At 40.6% G+C, this 20,242-nt stretch overlaps 1 protein-coding gene and 1 long non-coding RNA gene across 10 annotated transcripts in view; one reads left to right on the top strand and one right to left on the bottom strand.

Annotated features, from left to right (window-relative positions):
• LOC133511217 (partitioning defective 3 homolog) overlaps positions 1-20,242 on the top strand; it is a 197,823-nt gene that overhangs the window by 73,205 nt on the left and 104,376 nt on the right. For 5 of the 8 annotated variants that reach the window (XM_061839936.1, XM_061839934.1, XM_061839935.1 and 2 more), the window contains exons 4-7: positions 93-286; positions 360-503; positions 16,215-16,312; positions 20,107-20,190. In XM_061839936.1, the coding sequence (XP_061695920.1) occupies positions 93-286; positions 360-503; positions 16,215-16,312; positions 20,107-20,190 (520 nt within the window). Of the gene's footprint in view, positions 1-92; positions 287-359; positions 504-16,214; positions 16,313-16,718; positions 16,790-20,106; positions 20,191-20,242 lie in introns of those variants that run through there. The other 3 variants (XM_061839939.1, XM_061839938.1, XM_061839940.1) reach the window with 2 other exon arrangements.
• LOC133511267 (uncharacterized) lies at positions 135-16,713 on the bottom strand. Of its 2 annotated transcripts, none has more exons than XR_009797845.1 (4): positions 16,525-16,713; positions 4,366-4,457; positions 381-517; positions 135-274 (listed from the first exon to the last, which is right to left on the bottom strand). It is a non-coding gene; the product is annotated as an uncharacterized LOC133511267 (long non-coding RNA). The 2 variants fall into 2 exon arrangements; XR_009797844.1 differs by lacking the exon at positions 16,525-16,713 and adding an exon at positions 8,860-9,025.

Raw genomic sequence — 20,242 nt, 5'->3', positions numbered from 1 at the left:
AATGATTAATTGACCATGAAAATAGTCATGGATGAATTTGATGTTGACCATTAATTGGTGTACTTCAATTAAAAAAAACTTTTTTTCATCAGACATGCCCCTGCACGTCCGCCGCAGTAGCGACCCTGCTTTGCTGTGTCTCAATGGGCCATTCAGTGGTGGTGGCGTTGATTCGCGGGCCCAAGGGGAAGAACCTCCGTCGCGAAAGAACCCAACCCGATGGTCCACCACGGCCGGCTTCTTAAAAGCGCGCCATGCCTCGGCCACCAATAGCCTGGAGAGAAAGGTAAGCATTAGTGCTCATCATCCAAATAAGCAGAAATTAGCGCTGTTTTTTTTTTTCCTTCTCTCTGCTGCAGGGTAAAGGCTTGGACACGTACCGCAGCCTGCCCAGGGACGCTGGAACATGGGCCAATCAGAGAGAGTTTCAGAGGGAGACTGCACGCTCATCCCTCAGTGCCAATCACCCAATGGTAGACCGATGGTTGGAGAGGCAGGAACAGGTACAGTATGTTTGCTGTTGAGCATTGGCACTGAATGTTACCAACATATAAATGGGTACCAAACATGGTGAATACAAAAACGAACTAGTTATTAGGTTCCTCCCCTCATATCGTATGTTGCTAGTGGTAGTAGTAGTACCCTCAAAATACTGGCAATGACCATGTCAACACAAGGTAAAATATTTATGTTATGTTTATGTTAAATTTTTATTCCACTAACACCATGTTAATCACAATATACTTTGTGTAGACTAGTGGGGGCACAAACAACATATTTTTGCCCCCAAATTTCTTCCCTTTCTTTCCCCCGTCAACAATTGTTGTTTTGCATAAAATCACAAACTTCGTTACAAAACCAAGAAATATATTGTGGTCATCTTTCATTGTGCTTTTGTGTGATTTAACACGTCAAGGTCAGCTAAACAGAGCAGCAGAAGTCTTGTGCTCTTGTATAATTAGCAGTGAAAGATGTTGAACAGGTAGGTTGGGTCGCCATGGCAACAGCGAGCCTTCACAGCCACTGTGGAATAATGTATTATATATAATTTATATACACATGCATATAAAAGTGTGTGTGTTTTAGTGCTTAAAACCTCACTGTGGTTTTCATATTTTGCTTTATTCAAGAGGACTCACACTCCACACACACGCGCATGAAGTGCCTCGTTTGTGTGTGTGTGTGTGCGCGCGCGTGTGTATGCGTTTTCAGGACTGGTAGGGAGCGACGCGGTTATCTGTCATAGTGGGCTGGCGAGGGGAGGTGGCGTTCAGCTCACCAGGGATGTTGTTAAAATGACATGTTGAAGGCTTCCTGCACATTTCCACACATACATGCACACGCGCACATACTTGTGCAGGACTTAGAAGGCCAGAGAGTGCTACACTGTCTTCACACACACATTGATCACAAATGGGCATGCTCTCATATTGTCTAAGGCAGGAGTCACCAACTTTTTTGAGGGTGAGGACTACTTGGTAGTACTACATGACCCGTTTGCAGCGAACTTCCAAAATAACAAAGCTCCTTATACCTTACAAATATATAAATATGTTGTTATAGGAGATGATTTTAAATATTTCATTAATGTAAGCAAATCAGATTTAAAATGTAAAGAGGTTAAAGAGATTCCATTGATGTTACTCAGGTGTGGTCTGCAAGCATTTGTGTATTGAGCCTACAAGTGTGCATGTGCCCGAGTGTGCATGTGTATTATTAGTCCGATTAAGTACAGTATATTTGCACACATCGATCTGTGGGTATATGTGTGAATTGATTGAATTTATGTGTGCGTGTGTTAGTACTCTTGTGTGTGTTTGTGGTAGTAGTAGTCCGATAAAGTACAGAATGTGTGTCTGGTTCCATCTGTGTGCGCATGCGTGAATGAATTTTATTTCTGTCCATCAATAGTTTTGATTAGGTGAGTGTATCCGTCCATGTGTGTGTTGATTTTATTAAAGTATGACTGTGTATCCATAAGTAGCATTATTGTGCATATATGCTCACGCATATGTTAGGACTATTGATGTTTGTAAAAGGAGTTTTGAGTTAGGTTTAAGTTTTAATGGTTTCATATTTAGAGATGTATTTCTTCTTAATTTATCTGTTCAATACTACTGTTCGAACTACTTGTTTTTATTTTTTTTTGGTCATCTCCTATTGTCTTTTTGCCTTTTCAACTCCCATTTTCTCCTCATGGGCGTCTCCGTGTTGGGAGATGTGTTCGGTCTGCGTGGAGCGGTGTCGTCCTGCAGTTCTCTGAGCCCGGGTAGGAGGGCTCTTCACAATGTTGAGAGTCAATCCATTCAGGTTCACTTGGGTCATTAGAGTGATCTATATCTATACCGGCATCCTTTGTGGCTATGGGCTGTGACACCTCTTGTTGTGGAGAGCTCCCACAAGTTGTCTTTGCTCACTTGGATCGTCAGGGTCTTGCCGTGTCTCTATAGTATCAATCAATATGTCCTTCTGTCCTGTATGTATGTGTGTGTGTGTGTGTGTGTGTGCGCGCGCATAAAAATCAATTATATTAAAAATATGAGCGTGTACATGCAACAGCGTGTGTTAGTGGCGTGAATAAGTGTGTATTTGGCCAGTAGGGGCTCCTTTGGATCTTTGATGTGACTCACGTGTGCATGCATGTGTGCGTGTGTACTTGTGTGTCGATTTTATAAATGTATAATTGTGTATGTCAGTGCGGCACGGAGGTATAGCTGTAATGCATTGGCCTCACAGTGCTGAGGACTGGGGTTCAAATCGCAGGCCTGCCTGTGTAAAGTTTGCATGATTTCACCGTGCCTGTGCGGGTTTTTTCCGGGCACTCCGGTTTCCTCTCTAGTCCCAAAAACATGCATTGATTGGACCCTTTAAATTGCCCCTAGGTGTGATTTTTGACCGTGAGCTTTGTCTGTCTCTTTATGCCCTGCGAATGGCTGGCAACCAGTTCAGGGTGTACCCCGCCTTCTGACCAATGACAACTGAGATTGGCCACAGCACTACCGCGACCCTCAGTCTTGAGGATAAGCATCTCAGAAAATGGGTGGGTGGTGTCAGATTCCACGTTAATGGGTGTGTGGGATGGGTGTGTATCTCAGCCCCAGCTGTCAGGGTTTGTGTGTGTTTGCAAGTTCATTTTTTAACTGGTAAGATAAATGGTTTGGAAAAGGAATGAATGATAATCAAAGAATGAAGGATTAATCCACGCATGCATGTGTAACAGACAAACATCTGGATGCATGAATGACCAGCAGGTGCTGCTGTGGAGCTTTGTCTCTTAATTTTGGTGCATGTGTGGATGTGAGTTGTGCACATGGTGAACTTAAATCTTCAGGGGAGTTGTGTGTGTTGTATGCGCAGATTTATGAAAGTGGTGCAAGTGTGTGGCAGCCATGTTGCGTTTAACACTGCATGCATGACTCCTGCTGGCTTGTGCGTCTCTCACCGCCAGACGACCCCCATTGCTCTTTATTTGTTTTTGCTTTTGCAATTCTTCACGTTGTCGGGAAGCCATGAGCCAATTGGAGATTGCATCATTTAAACAAATAAGCTTCAGTGGAAGTGGAGTATAACCATATTTGTTTCATTTCACATTCATTTTCCTCTGTAGGATAATGGAATTAATCCGATGCAGAGGGCAAACTTATAAAGGGCACATTATATATTTTTTTTTCCCCACTATGAGTGTTCTTCTTTCACTTACACTTCTTTTGGATACAACCCAGTGTTTATGAGCATAAGTGAGGGTAGGAATAAACAGTAATTCTGGAAAGATTTGGTTTGGGAAGCAAATTGATCAATTTAATTGGAGGAAAAAAAAGATACTTAGCAACCTAGCAAACCTGTTTAAAAATAATTAACTAATATATTGAAAAAAATATAAGAAAAGGTTTAGCCAGATGACAGAATCAATGTGATCAAAATCAATATCTAGCCACAATTTTTATTTTTGATGTCACTCCCTGTGGTCAATACAAATTTACAATTCATTAATTAGGATACATTAAGATAAAAATTTATCTGGGCGGGGGGGCAAGAAGCTAAGAATAAGCTATTCCACCCTTTCATTATCTCAAGGAAAAGGAGGACGTACTCTCCTGAACTTGAAGGAATACTTCAATGCAGCACAGATTCTCTGTCCCGGTTATCCTCACTGAGGTCGCTCGTGTACTGACACCTTTCTCATCTAACTACAGCCGAGAGGCAGGGTAGATCCTGAACTGGTGGCCTCCTAATTGCAGGGCACATTTGGACAAACAATCATTCACACTCACATTCACACTTTTGGGTAATTCAGAGTCTTCATCTAACCTACCACACATGTTTTTGGAATGTGGGAGGAAACCAGAGTACATGGAGAAAACTCACCGAGGTACAGGAACAGCATGTAAACTTCACATTGGTGAGGCTGGATTTGAACCCAGGTGGTCTGGACTGTGATGTCACTGTGCTGCCCATCCCTGCAATAAAGAAAAAATTCTGTTCAGCCCAACTACAGAATTCACGATAGAAACATGGCTAATAATTAATAGACAACAATTGCGATGGATAGGATGACAAATTTGAGTCTGGGAAAATTGATAGCATGATCAAACAGTGGACTGAAAAAGGTATGACCGCAATCTGTAAATTCATTAAGAAAGGTGTTAGTATTTGATCACAAGAATTAAAAGATGAATATCAAATGTGGAAATACCATAAGATTTATCCGTATCGTCAACTAAGAGTTACAGACAAATTCAGAAAAGAGAAGTGGAAATTCATCCAATCATTAAGCTGTTTGTGTATACAGAAAAATCCCAACTAGAGAAATGTCGACCTTGTATAAATGCCTACTGGACTCAAGAAAAGCTTCTACTCGCTATGTGAAGGACGCTCAAAAAGGACCTGCTTGAGGGGAACAGATAGAATGATGTCCGGGGCGGCTCATCTCAACATTACTCACTCTCAAGGATGGAGGGAGTTTGTGTGGAAGAAGCACCTTCAATGTTTTACAAGACATCAAATAATGAGTAAGCTCATAAAGATGAAACAATCATGTTGGAGGTCATGTAACTCTACGGAACCAAATCATACTCATATTTTTTTGGAGTTGTCTGAAACTCTTGTCTTTCTGGGATGTGGTAGATTCCCTCCACTAAAAAGTGTTGGATCCAAAATACCACCGATGGATCAAGTGATATATCTGGGTTATATACAGGAGACCAAAGTTAAAGAGACCAATATTGAACCAAAATTCTGCTTGCATACTGGAAAAAAAGCTATTACAAAAAGATGGATGAAGACACACACCAACTATAAAACAATGTATGACAATTACAAATGATATACAAGACATGGGGAGTCTAATGTATAAAATCAAACTGAAAAAGGGGCAATTTGAAAGGGACTGGGCTAAATGGTAAACATACACATCACAAATGCAATAAAGACTCCTAAGTAATGGAATATTCGCTCTTGTAGGCTCTGCGTTTTTCTCTGTTTTATATAATTTGGTTTACTTTTTTTTTTTTAAACTCACAATTTATGTCTGCATTGTCCACTCACTTTAAAATATATTCATTCATCCATCCTCCATTTAGTTTATCGTCCCTAGGGTCACGGGCGTGCTGGAGCCTATCCCAGCTATGTATCTTGGGGTGAGAGGCGGGGTTAACTCTGAATTTGTTCCCAGCCAATCAGACAGTACGTAGAAACAAATAACAATAGACCTTTCCAACTGGTGATCTTAAGCTCCGCCCCTTAACTACAGTTGCCATGTCCCACAAGCTTCCAAAATGGTGACTGAACAGAAAAGGTTTGACGTCGATTCTCTATCGCGTATTCCAGATAATATTGGGGTATGTTTTTTGCCAAATGCGTCAGACTTGTCCAAGAGAGTTCTACAGAGAGCTCTCAACTATTTTACGCAAGGATATGTACCCGGAATTAAGACTTTGGACGGAGCAGGACGCAATGTCAGAGTTACAACAAAATGTTGGCGATCGATGCAAGAAAAGTTTGATGCCTCACAAACTTCGTATTGAAATCCAACACGATAAAATAGTGTAATCGTACTGCGGATGTAAAGCAGGGTGAGTACTTTTTAGTTTGAAAGATTGAGTTATATCATTGTACTCTTAAAAAGTGAGTTAGGTTCAATTTTCTACAAGTGCATTTAGACAATGGTGATTAACTCAGTACCGTAGTCACCAGATGAAAAAAATTGACTTGGTTCGTAATCGCACCCAGTGCTCTGTCTTTAAAGTTTGATGTGATACAAATAGGCAAATAGACATTTCTCTTGCATGACATCATGCATTTACGTATCACTAACCTGACTCTTTGGCATAAAACATTACACACTTCATTCAGCAGGTAAGTGATACGCTAACAAAGTGAAAATTGTTCTCCTGCAATGTATAAAGCACTGATAGTAATCCAATCAAAGTCAGAGAAGATACTTCTTCCTCACTTACCTTCGAACATACAGCCTTGTGTTTGTTGATATTGTTCACATTTAGTTGTTCGTGTGGTTTTCCGCAAGCCTTAATCCATCGTAGACACTTCGTCAACTGTGTTTTAGGCTTTGTAAAATGAATCAACCGGGCCCCTTGTCACCAAGTAGGATATCTTTCATCATAACTTTCATCATAACTTTTCCAAGCGCACGCTACTGACAACCAGTATTGCGTGTGGGACAACATGGCGGCAGGGGGGTCTAAAGCCAGGGGTTAAGGCAATGTGGCTGTCTGACTGGCTATTATTGTATGAGTGATTGGCAGGTCGGAAAGGTCCATTCGCTGTCATATTCACAACTATGGGCAATTTAGAGTCTCTAATTAATGCATGTTTCAGTGGAAACCAGAACACCCAGAGAAAACCCATGAAGTCTCATGGAGAACATGCAAACTCCAGACAGGCAGGGCTGGGATTTGAACCTCAACCTCAGAACTGAGGCAGACGTGCTAACTAGTCCTCCATAATACTGGCTTCAAAGCATATTTATGAATATTAAAACAAGCCAAATTATATAACAAATTCTATCAAAATGGAAAAGGGTGAAATATATTTTCTTACATCAAGGTTATATTAGGTTATATCAATATAATATATCAAGGTTATATCAAGTTATAGTTGACAGTGTTGATTGTGGTTGTTCAGAGCGGCGAAAACAACCCAACAACCTGACATTGATTGTTTAAAATACATGAAGGATAAGTAAATAAGAATTGGAGTGCATTTAATGCCCATATTTATGTTATCACACAGTTTTTAGGGGACGTTTTTTACCCTCTACTGTGCGGCCATTAAGGATTTTGTTGCACTGACAAATTGAGGCAGAGCTTCTTTTCCAGCCCAGTTTAAAAAAAGTGAGTGTAGATTGCGTTGCACATGCATGTTGTCATAAAGACACTGAACATGTGTGTTGTATTCAATTTGGTGGAGGCAGCATTTCTTCAGCAGTCTGCTGAATTACACTTTCACTTATTTTAGCTGATTAGAGCATGCGGCGTTCTTAGGTAAATTGAACTCATCGCTTCATTAAAGGGCAATTTTATTTGGAGCAGACAAATTCTGATAACATAAGACATACGAGATGTGAGCAGTAAAAGTACAATAATAAAGTGCATAACTTGTGACACTGAATAGTTCCGAGTGCCAAGTATAAAATAGTTAACTTGATACTCAACAATAAAATTTATACACAACCATAAAATGATGGTAAAAACCGAACTGTTCCAATTGCAAATGGCAGAAATGGAGGCAAAGTAGTCATCACCTTCTCTCTGCGACATTAAAAACCCGGATGCTGAGAGGTACAAAGGAGTACTTAAGTCTGTTTTAGTAGCTGGGGGGACGACTAGACGGACACAAGAAGGAAACAATTTGTATTCTGAGTCCAGAAGTTGAGCAGCATCCATAGAGCCAGATGCTCTTTTAAGCACCTGGATGATAATAATCTCACTGACAGATCTAAAATTCTCCCAAGCTACCTTAAATCCCACTTGCAAAATACTCCTGAAGGAGTGTAATTATGACATTGCAGCATAATTCAGAACGACTGGCGGACACATTCAGAAAACATGTCATCTTTTTCCAAGTGATTCCGCTGTAGCCTCATTCTTTCCCTCCACATCGCTTATTCACGCTCGTATATTCTGTTTTACTTAGTGTAAACTTCATTCTACTCCTTTCCAATGCATGTCTCCACCTTTCAACTGTACCTGTTCCTCCACCTGATCTCTGGTTTTACTGAAGATCACAATGACATTTGCGAACATCACGGTCCACAGGGTTTTCAGTCTGACTTCATCTGTCAGCCTAGCTATCACTACTGCAAACAGGAAGGGACTCTGGGCTGATCCCTGATGCAGTCCCATGTCCACCTTAATTCCTCTGCCACGGCTGCAGCACATCTTCACCGCTGTCCTGATGCCAAAATACATGTCCTGTACTATTGTAACGTACTTCTCTTACACTTCAGACTTCTGCAGTATCACAGTTCCTCTGTGGGTACCTGCTCAAATGCTTTCTCTAGCTCTATAAAGACACAATGTAGTTTCCTCTGACCGCTGTACTCTTCTCCATCAACACTCTCAAGAAAAATAATGTCTCTGGGGTTCTCTTTCTAGGTGTGAAACCAAACTTGCTTTCACATACTTCTGTCCTGAATCGAGACTCCACTACTTTTTCCCATAACTTCATTGTGTGACTCATCAACTTTTTGTACTCTATAGTTCCTACAGCTATGCACACAACGCTTGTTCTTAAAAAGCACCAGCAAAGACAAGTAAGATGTGTGTGTAGTTTTATCCACTGATCTCATAAAAGCTAATAATCATGCTTTAATATTCACTCTGTTTTCACGAGGAAAATCACCTCTGCACCGCTCTGTTCCTCATCTTTGATCTTGTGGGTTTGAAGTGATGCTGCGCCGGGAGACGCGCCTCTTTCCAGCTGTGAGATCTACCACAGAGACGCAAGGAGAAGATCAAGGTCTTTTTCATTTTGAGGGTGCACATTTTCAACTCCCTCAGGTCACCACCGCCACCTTGGGGGTGGGGGTGGGGGGGGGGGGGGCGTAAAGCACACACACACAATGACTGTAATTCATATCTAGTTGCACCCAGAACATCTGATCCACTCCACAGCAGATAGCATCCATTAAAAAAAGTCATAATCCAAGTTCAAAAAGGTACTAAAAGTAAAACTCCTCATCATGGCTTTTATTTCCAGACATGCAAATGATTTGAGAACTCTACATAGTTCTTTCCAAATTGAAGATCATTCATCCACCCCTCAATCAATTTTCATAACCCCTTATCCTCATTAGGGTTTTGAGCTTGCTGGAGCCTGTCCCTGCTATCTTCGGGCGGTAGGAGGGATACACCCTGAACTGGTCGCCAGACAATCACCGGATACATTGAAACAAACAACCATTCACACTCATACCATGCAGGTTTTTGGGAATTAGTAGGAGACTGGAGTGCCCGGAGAAAACCCACGCAGGCACAGGGAAAACTTGCAAACTCCACACAGTCGGGGCTGTGATTTGAATTCTGATCCTCACAACTGTGAGCCAGATGTGCTGACCAATCGTCCACTTCTACCCCTTAAGATCAATGAGGGGGGAAACAAAAGTAAATTTATTGATTTAGAAGAGTGTTGAGAAACAAATCAGCCATTCAAAACAATAGCTGTACCTTGAATTTTGCACTCCCTTAACTTATATTTCGTCATCAGTTATTGTTACTGACAGCTGTCTCACACCTGTGTTGCACTTGGTCAAGATTGCTATTCTGGTCAGACATTTTGAACTATATGCCAAAATTCTCTATCAGTGATCAGTGACTTAATTTTTTACCATCACCCATATACCATATGGTTAACATAACTTAACATAAAATACCATGACTCTAATCAATGTTATTTTGGCCCCCTTTCAGAGATTCTGTTGTTACATTGAGTCCACCATTTGCTATTTCAGCATAAGAACACTTGATGTACATTTCAAAGTTCCCAAGATTTCAAACTTTGAGGAATAATTTGTTCTATGTGATAGCATGAACTGTTCCCCCCCAACGTAAATAGATCATCAATTCCCATCAAATAACGTCAGTCTGAAGAAAAATGTGTTCTTCTGTTGATTTAACATCTACTGGGTTGATTCACTCAAGTCACCATCCATAGTTTTATGTCCATATGGACCACATATGGAAACCAAAATTTCCACATTTGCCCTTTTTCCTGGACGGTTTTCCTTGTCACGCCACCTGTGTCATGTCTGACAATGTGTGAGGAGTAGAATTCGTTCTCTTTGCGTTTTGGCTGCGAGCCGAATACGAGTCTTGGCCCCCACCCCGCCTGATTTTGACAGCCCATTGAGGTCCACACAAATGGGGATCCACTCACCCATATGGTAGTCCCTGCGTTTCCAAGTTATTGTGTTAACAAGTCTAACTACATAAGTGGGGGAAACCAGCCAGATTGATGACGTTCTCTTGGAATGATGTTGCAACGTTGTGCAACATGCTCCTCTTGCAGAACCGCCATCTCAGGCATTGGCTTCTAGCTACATCTCTCTCTCTCTCTCTCTCTCTCTCTCTCTCTCTCTCTCTCTCTCTCTCTCTCTCTCTCTCTCTATCTCTCTATCTATCTATCTCTATCTCTATCTCTATCTCTATATATATATATATATATATATATATATAAGTGATTACTTACCATTGTTGTCAAAATGAAAACAAAGAGTGAAACCTTTGACCTGTCCCAGTTTAAAAACATTTTCTCATACGGAATAACCGTGTCTGTTTCAGTGTTCAGCCTTTAACTGTACAGGCAATGTGAGTCACATTCCAATGCTTCTTACCATCATCATAAACATTTGAAGAAAAATAAGTTCACTGCTGTAAATATTAAAACAGAAAACAAAACTCACAGAAAAGAGCGTATTGAGTGTACAAAGAAGCTAACGTCTCATTCACCGCCACCTGTTTACAAATGATTTTCCCATCTTTTCAGCCATTTTGGAGCTGTTTGACTGGTCTTTCAAGACTCACAGAATACTGTTTTGTGACATTAAGCACTAAGCCTAGAAAAGAGAGTAGACTTCTTTCACCTGGGAAAAAAAGTATTTCTAAATGCATCCATTCTGTGGTGACAGTAGAATATTGGTTTGTTTCAACTAAAACATGCTTGACTGAAAATCTAAAAGCAAGATTTTTATGTTGCCATGTCAAGCAGAGTAGGGACTGTGATGCTAATATTATTAGCTTTTATGGCTCAACATACAAAACAAAAGACTGAGAGAGGCCTTTTGATGACAGAATTGTCCATCTGTCTGTCGATCTAGCTGTCTATCTCTGTGCGTCTATCTATGTCGATCTGTCACCTTTTACCCTATTGGCGGTTATCATAGCAGGGCGACACATAGATGTTGTCACAAAGTTCAGGTAGTCTTGAAGTAATCTTTTGAAACGTTAACACGTGACAAACTGTCGATGTGACATATTGATCGTAAACGTCAGCGCGTCTGCCTCTCATTACGTCTTCAAGGCAATAGGAATTGTGTCTGTGCATACGTACGTGCATGCTTGTGTGAGTGTGTAATTGAAAACACTTAAGCAAAAGCATCTTCCAGTGCCAAAGCTTCTTGTTCCAGAAGTTCTAAATACATTTAATTAGGATTCCAAACTGATTAATTCTTCAGCTACATCAAGAAGTCATGCAATTCCAAATCTGATTAAACTATTAGTGAAAGTGAGAGCTCATTTCATTGAGCTTCGCTGAATAAACAGTTCTTTTTCTTCAATGTTTTATGTCTTGGGTGTGACGTTCGTTCAGAGAACGAGACAAGACTCCCTAAATAAATTCTTATGCTTTCAAGGAAAAGTTAATTGGTGGATTTATTTTGTTGTTTCACAAATAGCAGTTAAATAACCCACTAATGTAATGCTTGAGCCACAGTAATCGTGAAACTAACTGGAACTTCTGAAGTTAAAATTCCCCTGAAGTTTTACAATTAACTAACTGGGAAGTTACTTGGCTAGTTCACCAACTTACAAGGTGACTGACTCTTGACTCAAACTTGCAAAGTAATTGTCAAGCTACATTATTTGTCAAGCATAGTGGAACCTGTGATATCACAACACTCCAGAAGTTGTCTAATTAACTTGAATACCCCAGATGTAATACATTGGACTAACCCACCAACAAACTAACCAGCTACCGTCTTCAATGTACTACGTGTTTGTAGGTATGTGTGCGTGCGTGTGTGCATTTGTGTTAAGCAGAAAGCTTAAAGTTGATGGCAGTGCATGCCACTGCATACATCCACATCCATTTATATGTGTCAGTGCGGTCAAAGTGCCAGGAACTGCACCGGGTCTGCACTTCATTAAAGTGCAGCATCACTCTCACACACACATGCACACGCACACAGTGGGTGCACTTTATTTAGTGCAAGAGATAGGGAGGACACACCTCAATGGATTCTGGTATTAATCTTTAATGAGCCTCGGGGCCACAGTGCACGCCCGCCTCTCCTCCACACAGGAAACAAACAATGACTTATGTGGGGGAAAAAAATAGACAATACTTTTCCTACCTGCTTGCTCCCTCCAGACACCTCCATGAATTATTCACGTCTGCCCAGCCGGAGCCCACTTCCCAGCGCTGGGAAACCGAGAAGTCTGAAGGCTGTAATAGGTCATATGCGGCCTTCTCCTGCCCATCTGTCTCCGGATCGGCTCTCAATCAAACCACCATCGTTTACACTCATTGCTCATGATTTAAACCCGCAACCGTGCCACAAAAAATTAGTACAGTACTAATTTGTCTTAATAGTGATAGAAGTAACTTCACCCTAGAACTAGGAAACTTGGGAGGTCATTTGTGTTTGAATCATAGAACTTTTAATTTTAGAGGTCGAAAAAGTTGTAGTTAGTACTTTCAAGAGGACTGTAAACCTTTTTTTTGGGTCAATAGCACCCAACTTTTAGTTCCAGGCAGGGTTTATAATAGTTTGAATTTACTATAATAACCTATGTTCCAGGAACTACAAAAACTGAAATTTGAAGGTTCCCAGAACTCAAGGTGGAAATAAGAGACGGTCAGTTATGTGAGGCAGTTCACAAACTGTTGTATTGCTCTCTCGCATTGTCCTTGCTTTTGTCTTTTGCGTTCGTCTTTGTAGATATTACAAGACTTGCACTAGAACCTTGCTAAACATTAGGTGCTTCAAACCTTCTTTCAACAGCTTTCACAAATGCACAAAGTTTTTTCACAAAGCTACTTAGCAGTAAAGTGGCTACATTCTATGGTGCATGGAGGAGTGCAAGTTATACTCCTACAGCAAGGTTTTGAAACACTACTTCACTCAAGTCACCTTGCAAATCTACGCCCTCAACCCAACAAAATGAAGTATCTTCATCTCCTCGCAAAGATCAGAAAAGACTTTTTATGTTCTGCTGCCCTCTACTTCATGACACTTTGCTTTGTGACCAATTCTCCACGGTGCCATACTGCCATGAAGCTTTTACATCAATGAAAAATGCTGTGCTGATGTGATGGAGCTGAGCACACATTGCAACACAAACTTCAGTGAGTGTTTGCTTCATTCATACTCCCTAAATACAAACAGCACATTGACTGTCCCACCAGGGAAGACAACATCCTAATGTACTGCTGTTCCATGCTGAAGGACGCGTAACCTATTCCCTGTACAGCTTTGGGTTCATCTGATCACTGTTGAATTCACAATATACAAACGTACAGGAAAAAAACTTAAATGTGCAAAGGCTACAGTGAAGAAGTAGACAAATGAATCAAAAGTTGTATCTTAAAGACTGTTTAGGCTGCAAAGATTAGGGTGTCTTTGAAACGTCATCTCGCAAGGAATATAATTATGGACACTATTACATCCTACTTCTGCTACTTGTGTGTCCCAACAAAGACATTTTGCACATTTAATAAGTCGTGGTTGGAGGCTAGTTGCAGGCTAAGAGAAATTATGCTGCTGACAACACTATCTTAGTTTGGCTTAGTTTATCTGACAAAATACAAGCGATCATCCCCCTCATCAGACCTCAGTCTCCCCTTTAACATTGACCAATGACAAACAGGACGTGAAACACATCTTTAAAGGTCAAGTGTCATCCCTATAAACATTCTAAAATATATATTGTAATGAAAAATACATATAACATTTTTCACTTCAATGTCTATACGAAAAAATAAATATGAGCGGAGAGCGGGTCATCCCTGCGCAAAGTTGCGGAAGTGTCATTTGACGACATCCAACTGGTTGCCATATTGGTTGCATCTCCTGTCCGTGACGTCACCCCGGACATTCGCCATTGAAAACACGCGGTGGACCCTACTATGGGAGACAAACACACCCCTTCTGACACGGAAGCTCTTTTTGAAGAACAGAACAACATACAACTGAGTGACGTTACCGGGGGAATATTACCCTATTGTTTCGAGCCATATGCAGATGATATGCGATCACTGCCAAACCACCCCGGCAGACAAGGCCGGCCCCCGCCTGTCGACAAGACCGGGAATGCCGAGCCAGCCGCCTGGCTCATTTTTGGCGCCAAAGTGGCTTGTCATGGCGCCGAGCCGGGCTGCTTTACGGTGGTGTAGTTCAAGGGTAAATCCATCCTCCCGAGTGTTCACGCAATGTCCAGCAATGCAACGAGCCGACATTTTGGCTAACACTAAGGAACAACGAGCTACCTTCCCAGAGCTAAAACTAATAGAAACAAACGAGTCCACTTGAGTCCACCTGTCAGGTATATCACTTCCTCCTTCTCAAAAACAAATCCCTCGAGAGGATTTTCATGGCGGGAGTTACAAAGAGCTGTATACGTCAATATCATGTTTTGTGGTGAAAAAACACATGGGTCCATGTCGGCTGCTGTTTCTTCATTTATAACATACTAAAATCATGCATTTCATGTCAGTGGCCCTTTAAACAACTAAAGATAAACAAAGTGGCGGAATAGGACAGGGTGTTCACCTTCTGCTTGAAAGTCTGCTCAGACCAGCTCACTCTGGTTTTCACAGAGATCTTCAATTGATCTTTGTAACTTTGTAAAGTGCCATCTTGCCTCAGATGCTCCGTCTTCATCACAGTCCCCAAGAAACCTGTACTTTCAGGACTGAATTACACCTGACGTATGTGCTCATGAAGTCCTTTGAATGCCTCATGGTGGATCACCTGTAAAGCGTCTTGGGGCTCCCTGTGAGGTTGCACTTGTTGGAAAAGTGCCATCAACTGCAATCTGAACAGCCGAGAGATGACTTTTAAGGCGAAAGATGATGCTGGGTCACAACGATTGATTCCTGCGAGCCACTCTGAAGTGTCATGGAAACTGTGCTAGTGCAAGACTAACTTTCATACTGACTAATCCTTTGCTCTCAAGTGTAGTCCTTTAATTTGAATGACTACTATATCTTACCCCTCGGCTACTGTTGCTGACGTGTGTGTCTGTGCGTGTGCGTGCGTGTGTGTGTGAGTACGTGCGCTTGCGCACTTGTACATGTGCCCATGGATGTGTGGCTACAGGTAAATGTGTGTCACATCTTGCACAGAGCAAAAGCAATGTAATATTGTCATCCATGAATTTTTATTACTTTTGAAGCCCACCTCCCGTTTGTCCCTGCTGGTGCTGTCAGCTTAACTATGACTTGATGTATTAGAAATATTATAGTAGGTAACAGTTTGTATTGAATTGTATCATTTCTAAATATAAGTATAGATAAATTATAAATATACCTATCAAAAGCTGCACTGAGATCCAACAAGACCACAATTAACGCCTCTCCTCAGTCACTATTCAATATTATCATTTTGCAATTTGATAAAGAGCTGATTCAGTACTGTGAAGAGTTAATTCGGATTTGTCAGGAAGTCTTATTTTAATTCAAGAAATTGCCGAGTTGATTAAAAATAACAACATTAATAAAGAGAGTCTAGTGAGTGAGTGTGAATAAAATGAATTGAAGAAAATGGAACATTTGGAAAAGTTGTCCTGCAACATAAAAAAGGAAAACATGCGTTTAGGACAAAAGTATTGGGAACATCTATCTAAATTGAACAAAATGTGCACAAAAGTATGTGGGCACCTGCAGGAAGTGAAAAGGGAAGAATATTTGGAGTTTAACCCTAACCCTAAATGTATTGTATTCCATTTTGTCTCATATGCCAACTTTGTGTTTGGTTGCAGGAGGACGAGGCAAGAGAGCAAGAAAATGGTCGCATTGAGCCAGTGGGCAGAGCTGAATCGTGCTTGGACCACACCGCCTCCACCCCTAGGTCTCTCGAGTAAGTCTTCAACTCCCCCCGACCGCTGCTCAGGAAAATTCCTACTCAATACCACAATGAGGAAATACACCCTTCGCCCAAAAAGGTAGAGGTATTGGCCTTTTGGGTGAAATTTCAGAATGAACCTAAAATCCAAGTTGTGCAAAAAGTAATGGCACATTGAACAGTGTGACATGCATTTAAAAGTTTAGAAAAGGTCAAATTGAGTTCACCTTGTAGAGGATACACTGCGTTTAGGTCCATCCTGAAATGTCATCCCGAAGCCCAATATTCCAAAGTTTTTCTGCATCATGTAATAGCCTTATTTGGAGCACAATACCAAAGCAACTGATGCAATATTGCAAAAGTCATTTTCAATACTGCCACTCTTGAGTAGGAGCAAAGAACCACGGTAGCTCCCACACACTCATCCTCTCTGCCAATGTTATTAGCAAGTGTGTCTGGTTGTGGTCCTCTTTCTGCCGCCTTGATATGCAGGTATGCTACTGCTGTTATTATTACTCTTCCCACGCCGCCTCCTTGTCAACAATACGCCTAATTCCCCGCACCCCAAACTAATCAGTTATTCTTTCAAAACAGCGAGGCAGCCGGATGATGTTTTGAAGCGCTCGGCTTCAAATATGAGTGCTTGTTTTTCATCATTTTGGCAGTTTTATATGTACATCACAGCCGGATGGATTAAATGCATTTTGAACAAAAGTATTGGGACACCTACAGACAATGAAAAGTGGGAAAAAATTTGAATTTGGATAAAAGCATTGGGACACTACCAGGTAATGAAAAGTGAATGAAAATGTGCAGTTTTTGTAAAAGTATTGTGACAGTCACAGGAAGTGTAAAGAAAAGTATTGCGATGCTTGAGAATTGAAGACAATGTGGCAAAACTGTTAAGATAAAAGTAGCGTACGAAAAGTGAAGGAAATTTCATGCCAGTGAGGCAGTGACAGACAGATGGCAATAAGTACTTTCATCCAGCATCTCGTGTATCTACTGTTTGTGACTTTTTTTTTTTTTTTTTTGGTGGTGTTCCAAGAGGTTTTTCAATTCTAAACTGTGCCTTGGCTCCAAAAGGGTTGGAATTCGCTGCTCTGGTCATCTGTTCAACACAACAGCAGCATATTTACACACAACCACTAGGACTCGTTTTCAAGGTTACGTAACATTTTGTTTTGTTGTTTGTTGCAAGCAAGCCATATCGTATTAAAATTATGTGAACATACCTCAAGTAAGCTTTACATGAACGTGCTCTGCTCTCCTGAGCACCGGTGACCACCAACACATTTTTATCTGCCCCCATTTTCTTCTTATAATACAGTGCGATCCACTCTTGTTGTCATCCCCACAGTAACGAGCGTATCCAGTTGCATTCGAGTTGACAAGACAAAAGGCCAATGATGATAAAATGCAGGAATACAAGATTTTATTGCCGTAGTCTGACATTGTGCAAACGGGAAAGAGCAAATGTTTCTTGTCGTGGGATCATTGCATTACGTGTCCTCTTGTCTCAGCCACCTTGTCTGTCCCTTTGCACCATTTAAAAAAAAAAAAAAAAAAAAAATACTTTCTTGCCCATCAGATTTTTACAATACTATGTCAAAAGATATGTATAAACAATATGAATACTACTATATCAAAATAAGGTGCCTTTTGTGTTTGAATATATTGTGCACGACGGCGACGTAACATAAATGTCTTTCTCTGGGGCGATCAATAATGTCATAGATCGGATCTGCGATTTATGACATCAAAACTGATCAGCAAAAAAGGCCAATTTATGGGCCTATCCGATCAGGCTGATCAAATCAATGTGAAGTCTAGAAATTTGACTTTATTGAGACAGATACAGGAACTGAAAAAGAGAAGAAGATATGAGCAGGAACTGGACATTTTTGCACTTAGGTATGAGGAAATGTACAGAGAAATGATCCATGAAGAAAATTATATGGAATGTGGACAAAGGTATTTGGACAGAAACTTTAAAAAATATTTTGTATAACATATTCACATTCATATATCATATTTTTTCAATGTATAGGAACCTGCAGGAAGTTGAGTTTTTTTGGGCACCAAATGTGGGCAAATATATATTGGGACATTGCAACAGCTGAGATCAAGGATTTTTTTATAACTAGCAATGAGTCTTTCACATGTCTCTGGAGATATTTTGACCGACTCCTCCTTGTAGAATTGTTTTAATTCAGCGTGGATGGAAGTTTTTCAAGCATCAACAGCCTTTTTAAGATCATGCCACTGTATTTCAGTGAGAATGACTAGGCCACTCCAAACCCATCGTTATCTTTTTTTTATACCAAAAGTTGAATTGCTGGTGTGTTTTGGATCGTTATCCCGCTGCAGATCCCAAGTGTGCCTCAGCTTGAGGTCATGAACTGATGGCTGTCATCCTTCTTCATGCTTTTCTGTTAAAGTGCAGAATTCATGGTTTCATTAATCCCAGAGAAATTTCTCAGTCCTGAAGGAACAAAGCAGCCACATCCATGTTTGACTGTTGTAGAGATGTTCTTTTGCTGAAGTTCTGTAATATTTACGCCAGTTCTAACGAGACACACATCTGCTCAACTTTTACCTTATCTATCCAAAAGCTATTCTGCCAAATGTCTTGGGAATCATTCTGATAATGTAGGGATTTTTTTCTGAAAAAGTTAGATGAGCCTTTATGTTTATTTAATTTTTGCCCAGTCCCTTCCTTATTGTTGGCATGCACTGACTTCAAGTGAGGCATGGGATGCCTTTCTGTCCTCCTGACTGAGTCCTTATTGTTCTCTTGGGGTAGGTAATCTTTTTAGGACGGCCATACCTGGGAAGGTCCGCCACTGTGGCATGTTTTCTCTGTGTGAGGATAATGGCTCTCCAAATTGTTCGCTGGAAACTAAAGCTTTAAAAAATTGCGTTTGTAACACTTTTCAGGCTGACTGATGTCACTTTGCTTATTTCATCACTTTGGAATTTCTTTAGATTGTGCCATTTTGTTACCACTTTTTTTTTTTTTTTGTCTGACTTGATTTTTTTCAGATTCTAAGTGATTTATTCTTTCAAGTCCGGAAGTAATCAGACTTGGTGTGATGAGTGAAAATTTATCACAAAGTGATTATTTATTGTTTTGCTAATTGTGCTACAATTAATTCATGATGAATGACTTATTCACTCGTGGAGTATGATAATTACTTTTTCACACAGGGCCAGGTAATTTTTCTTCTTTTTTCCTTAATAATTGAAATCAAATTTTAAAAACAGCATTTGAAATTCACTTGAGTTATGTCTATTTACATTTTTTAAATCTTCAACATAAAATAGAAGAAACTATGCAAAAGTGTTAAAGAATGAGAGAAGGGGTCCAATACTTTATTCATGGCATTCTATATAGTAGTGTTCATCACATCATTGACAGGCAGGGCATTGAAGTGTTGCCTAAAACAAGATTAATTTTAAATCTTGTGTTTTGTAATTAACACTTGCTCTGGCAGAGGCCTCACAAAAGCTAAAAGCTTGAAGCCTTTCCAGACTTCAGTTACAAAGAAAACCTTGAAACGCTTCCAGAGCTCCACTCAACATCATTATTGTCTCACATAGTGGGTTTTTTTGGTTTTAGAGACTTGTGTTTGTCACATTTTCAACACCTTTTTACATTGATTCAATTCACTTTTGTCTTCTGTTTTAATTCATGTGTGCCTTCATCATATTTCCTCCTCCTTTTTCTGTTTGCCCACATGGTGTCACCCCTCTCCCACTCACCCCACAACCCTCCTCACCCCAACCTTGTCCCCGGCCGATTGCAGAGACATAATCAAAGTAGTGGAGGTGACAAATGACGGCGGGCCCCTGGGAATCCACGTGGTGCCTTTCAGTGGCAGAGACCGCAGGTAAAAATAATCCTCAGGAAGATTGCTGTTTACAACATTCATCATTAGCTTG

This window comes from Syngnathoides biaculeatus, chromosome 13 (assembly GCF_019802595.1).
Source record: "Syngnathoides biaculeatus isolate LvHL_M chromosome 13, ASM1980259v1, whole genome shotgun sequence".
In the NCBI taxonomy this organism is placed as follows: domain Eukaryota; kingdom Metazoa; phylum Chordata; class Actinopteri; order Syngnathiformes; family Syngnathidae; genus Syngnathoides; species Syngnathoides biaculeatus.
The sequence above is the reverse complement of the archived record's forward strand: the minus strand, read 5'-3'. Positions and strand labels throughout refer to the sequence as shown.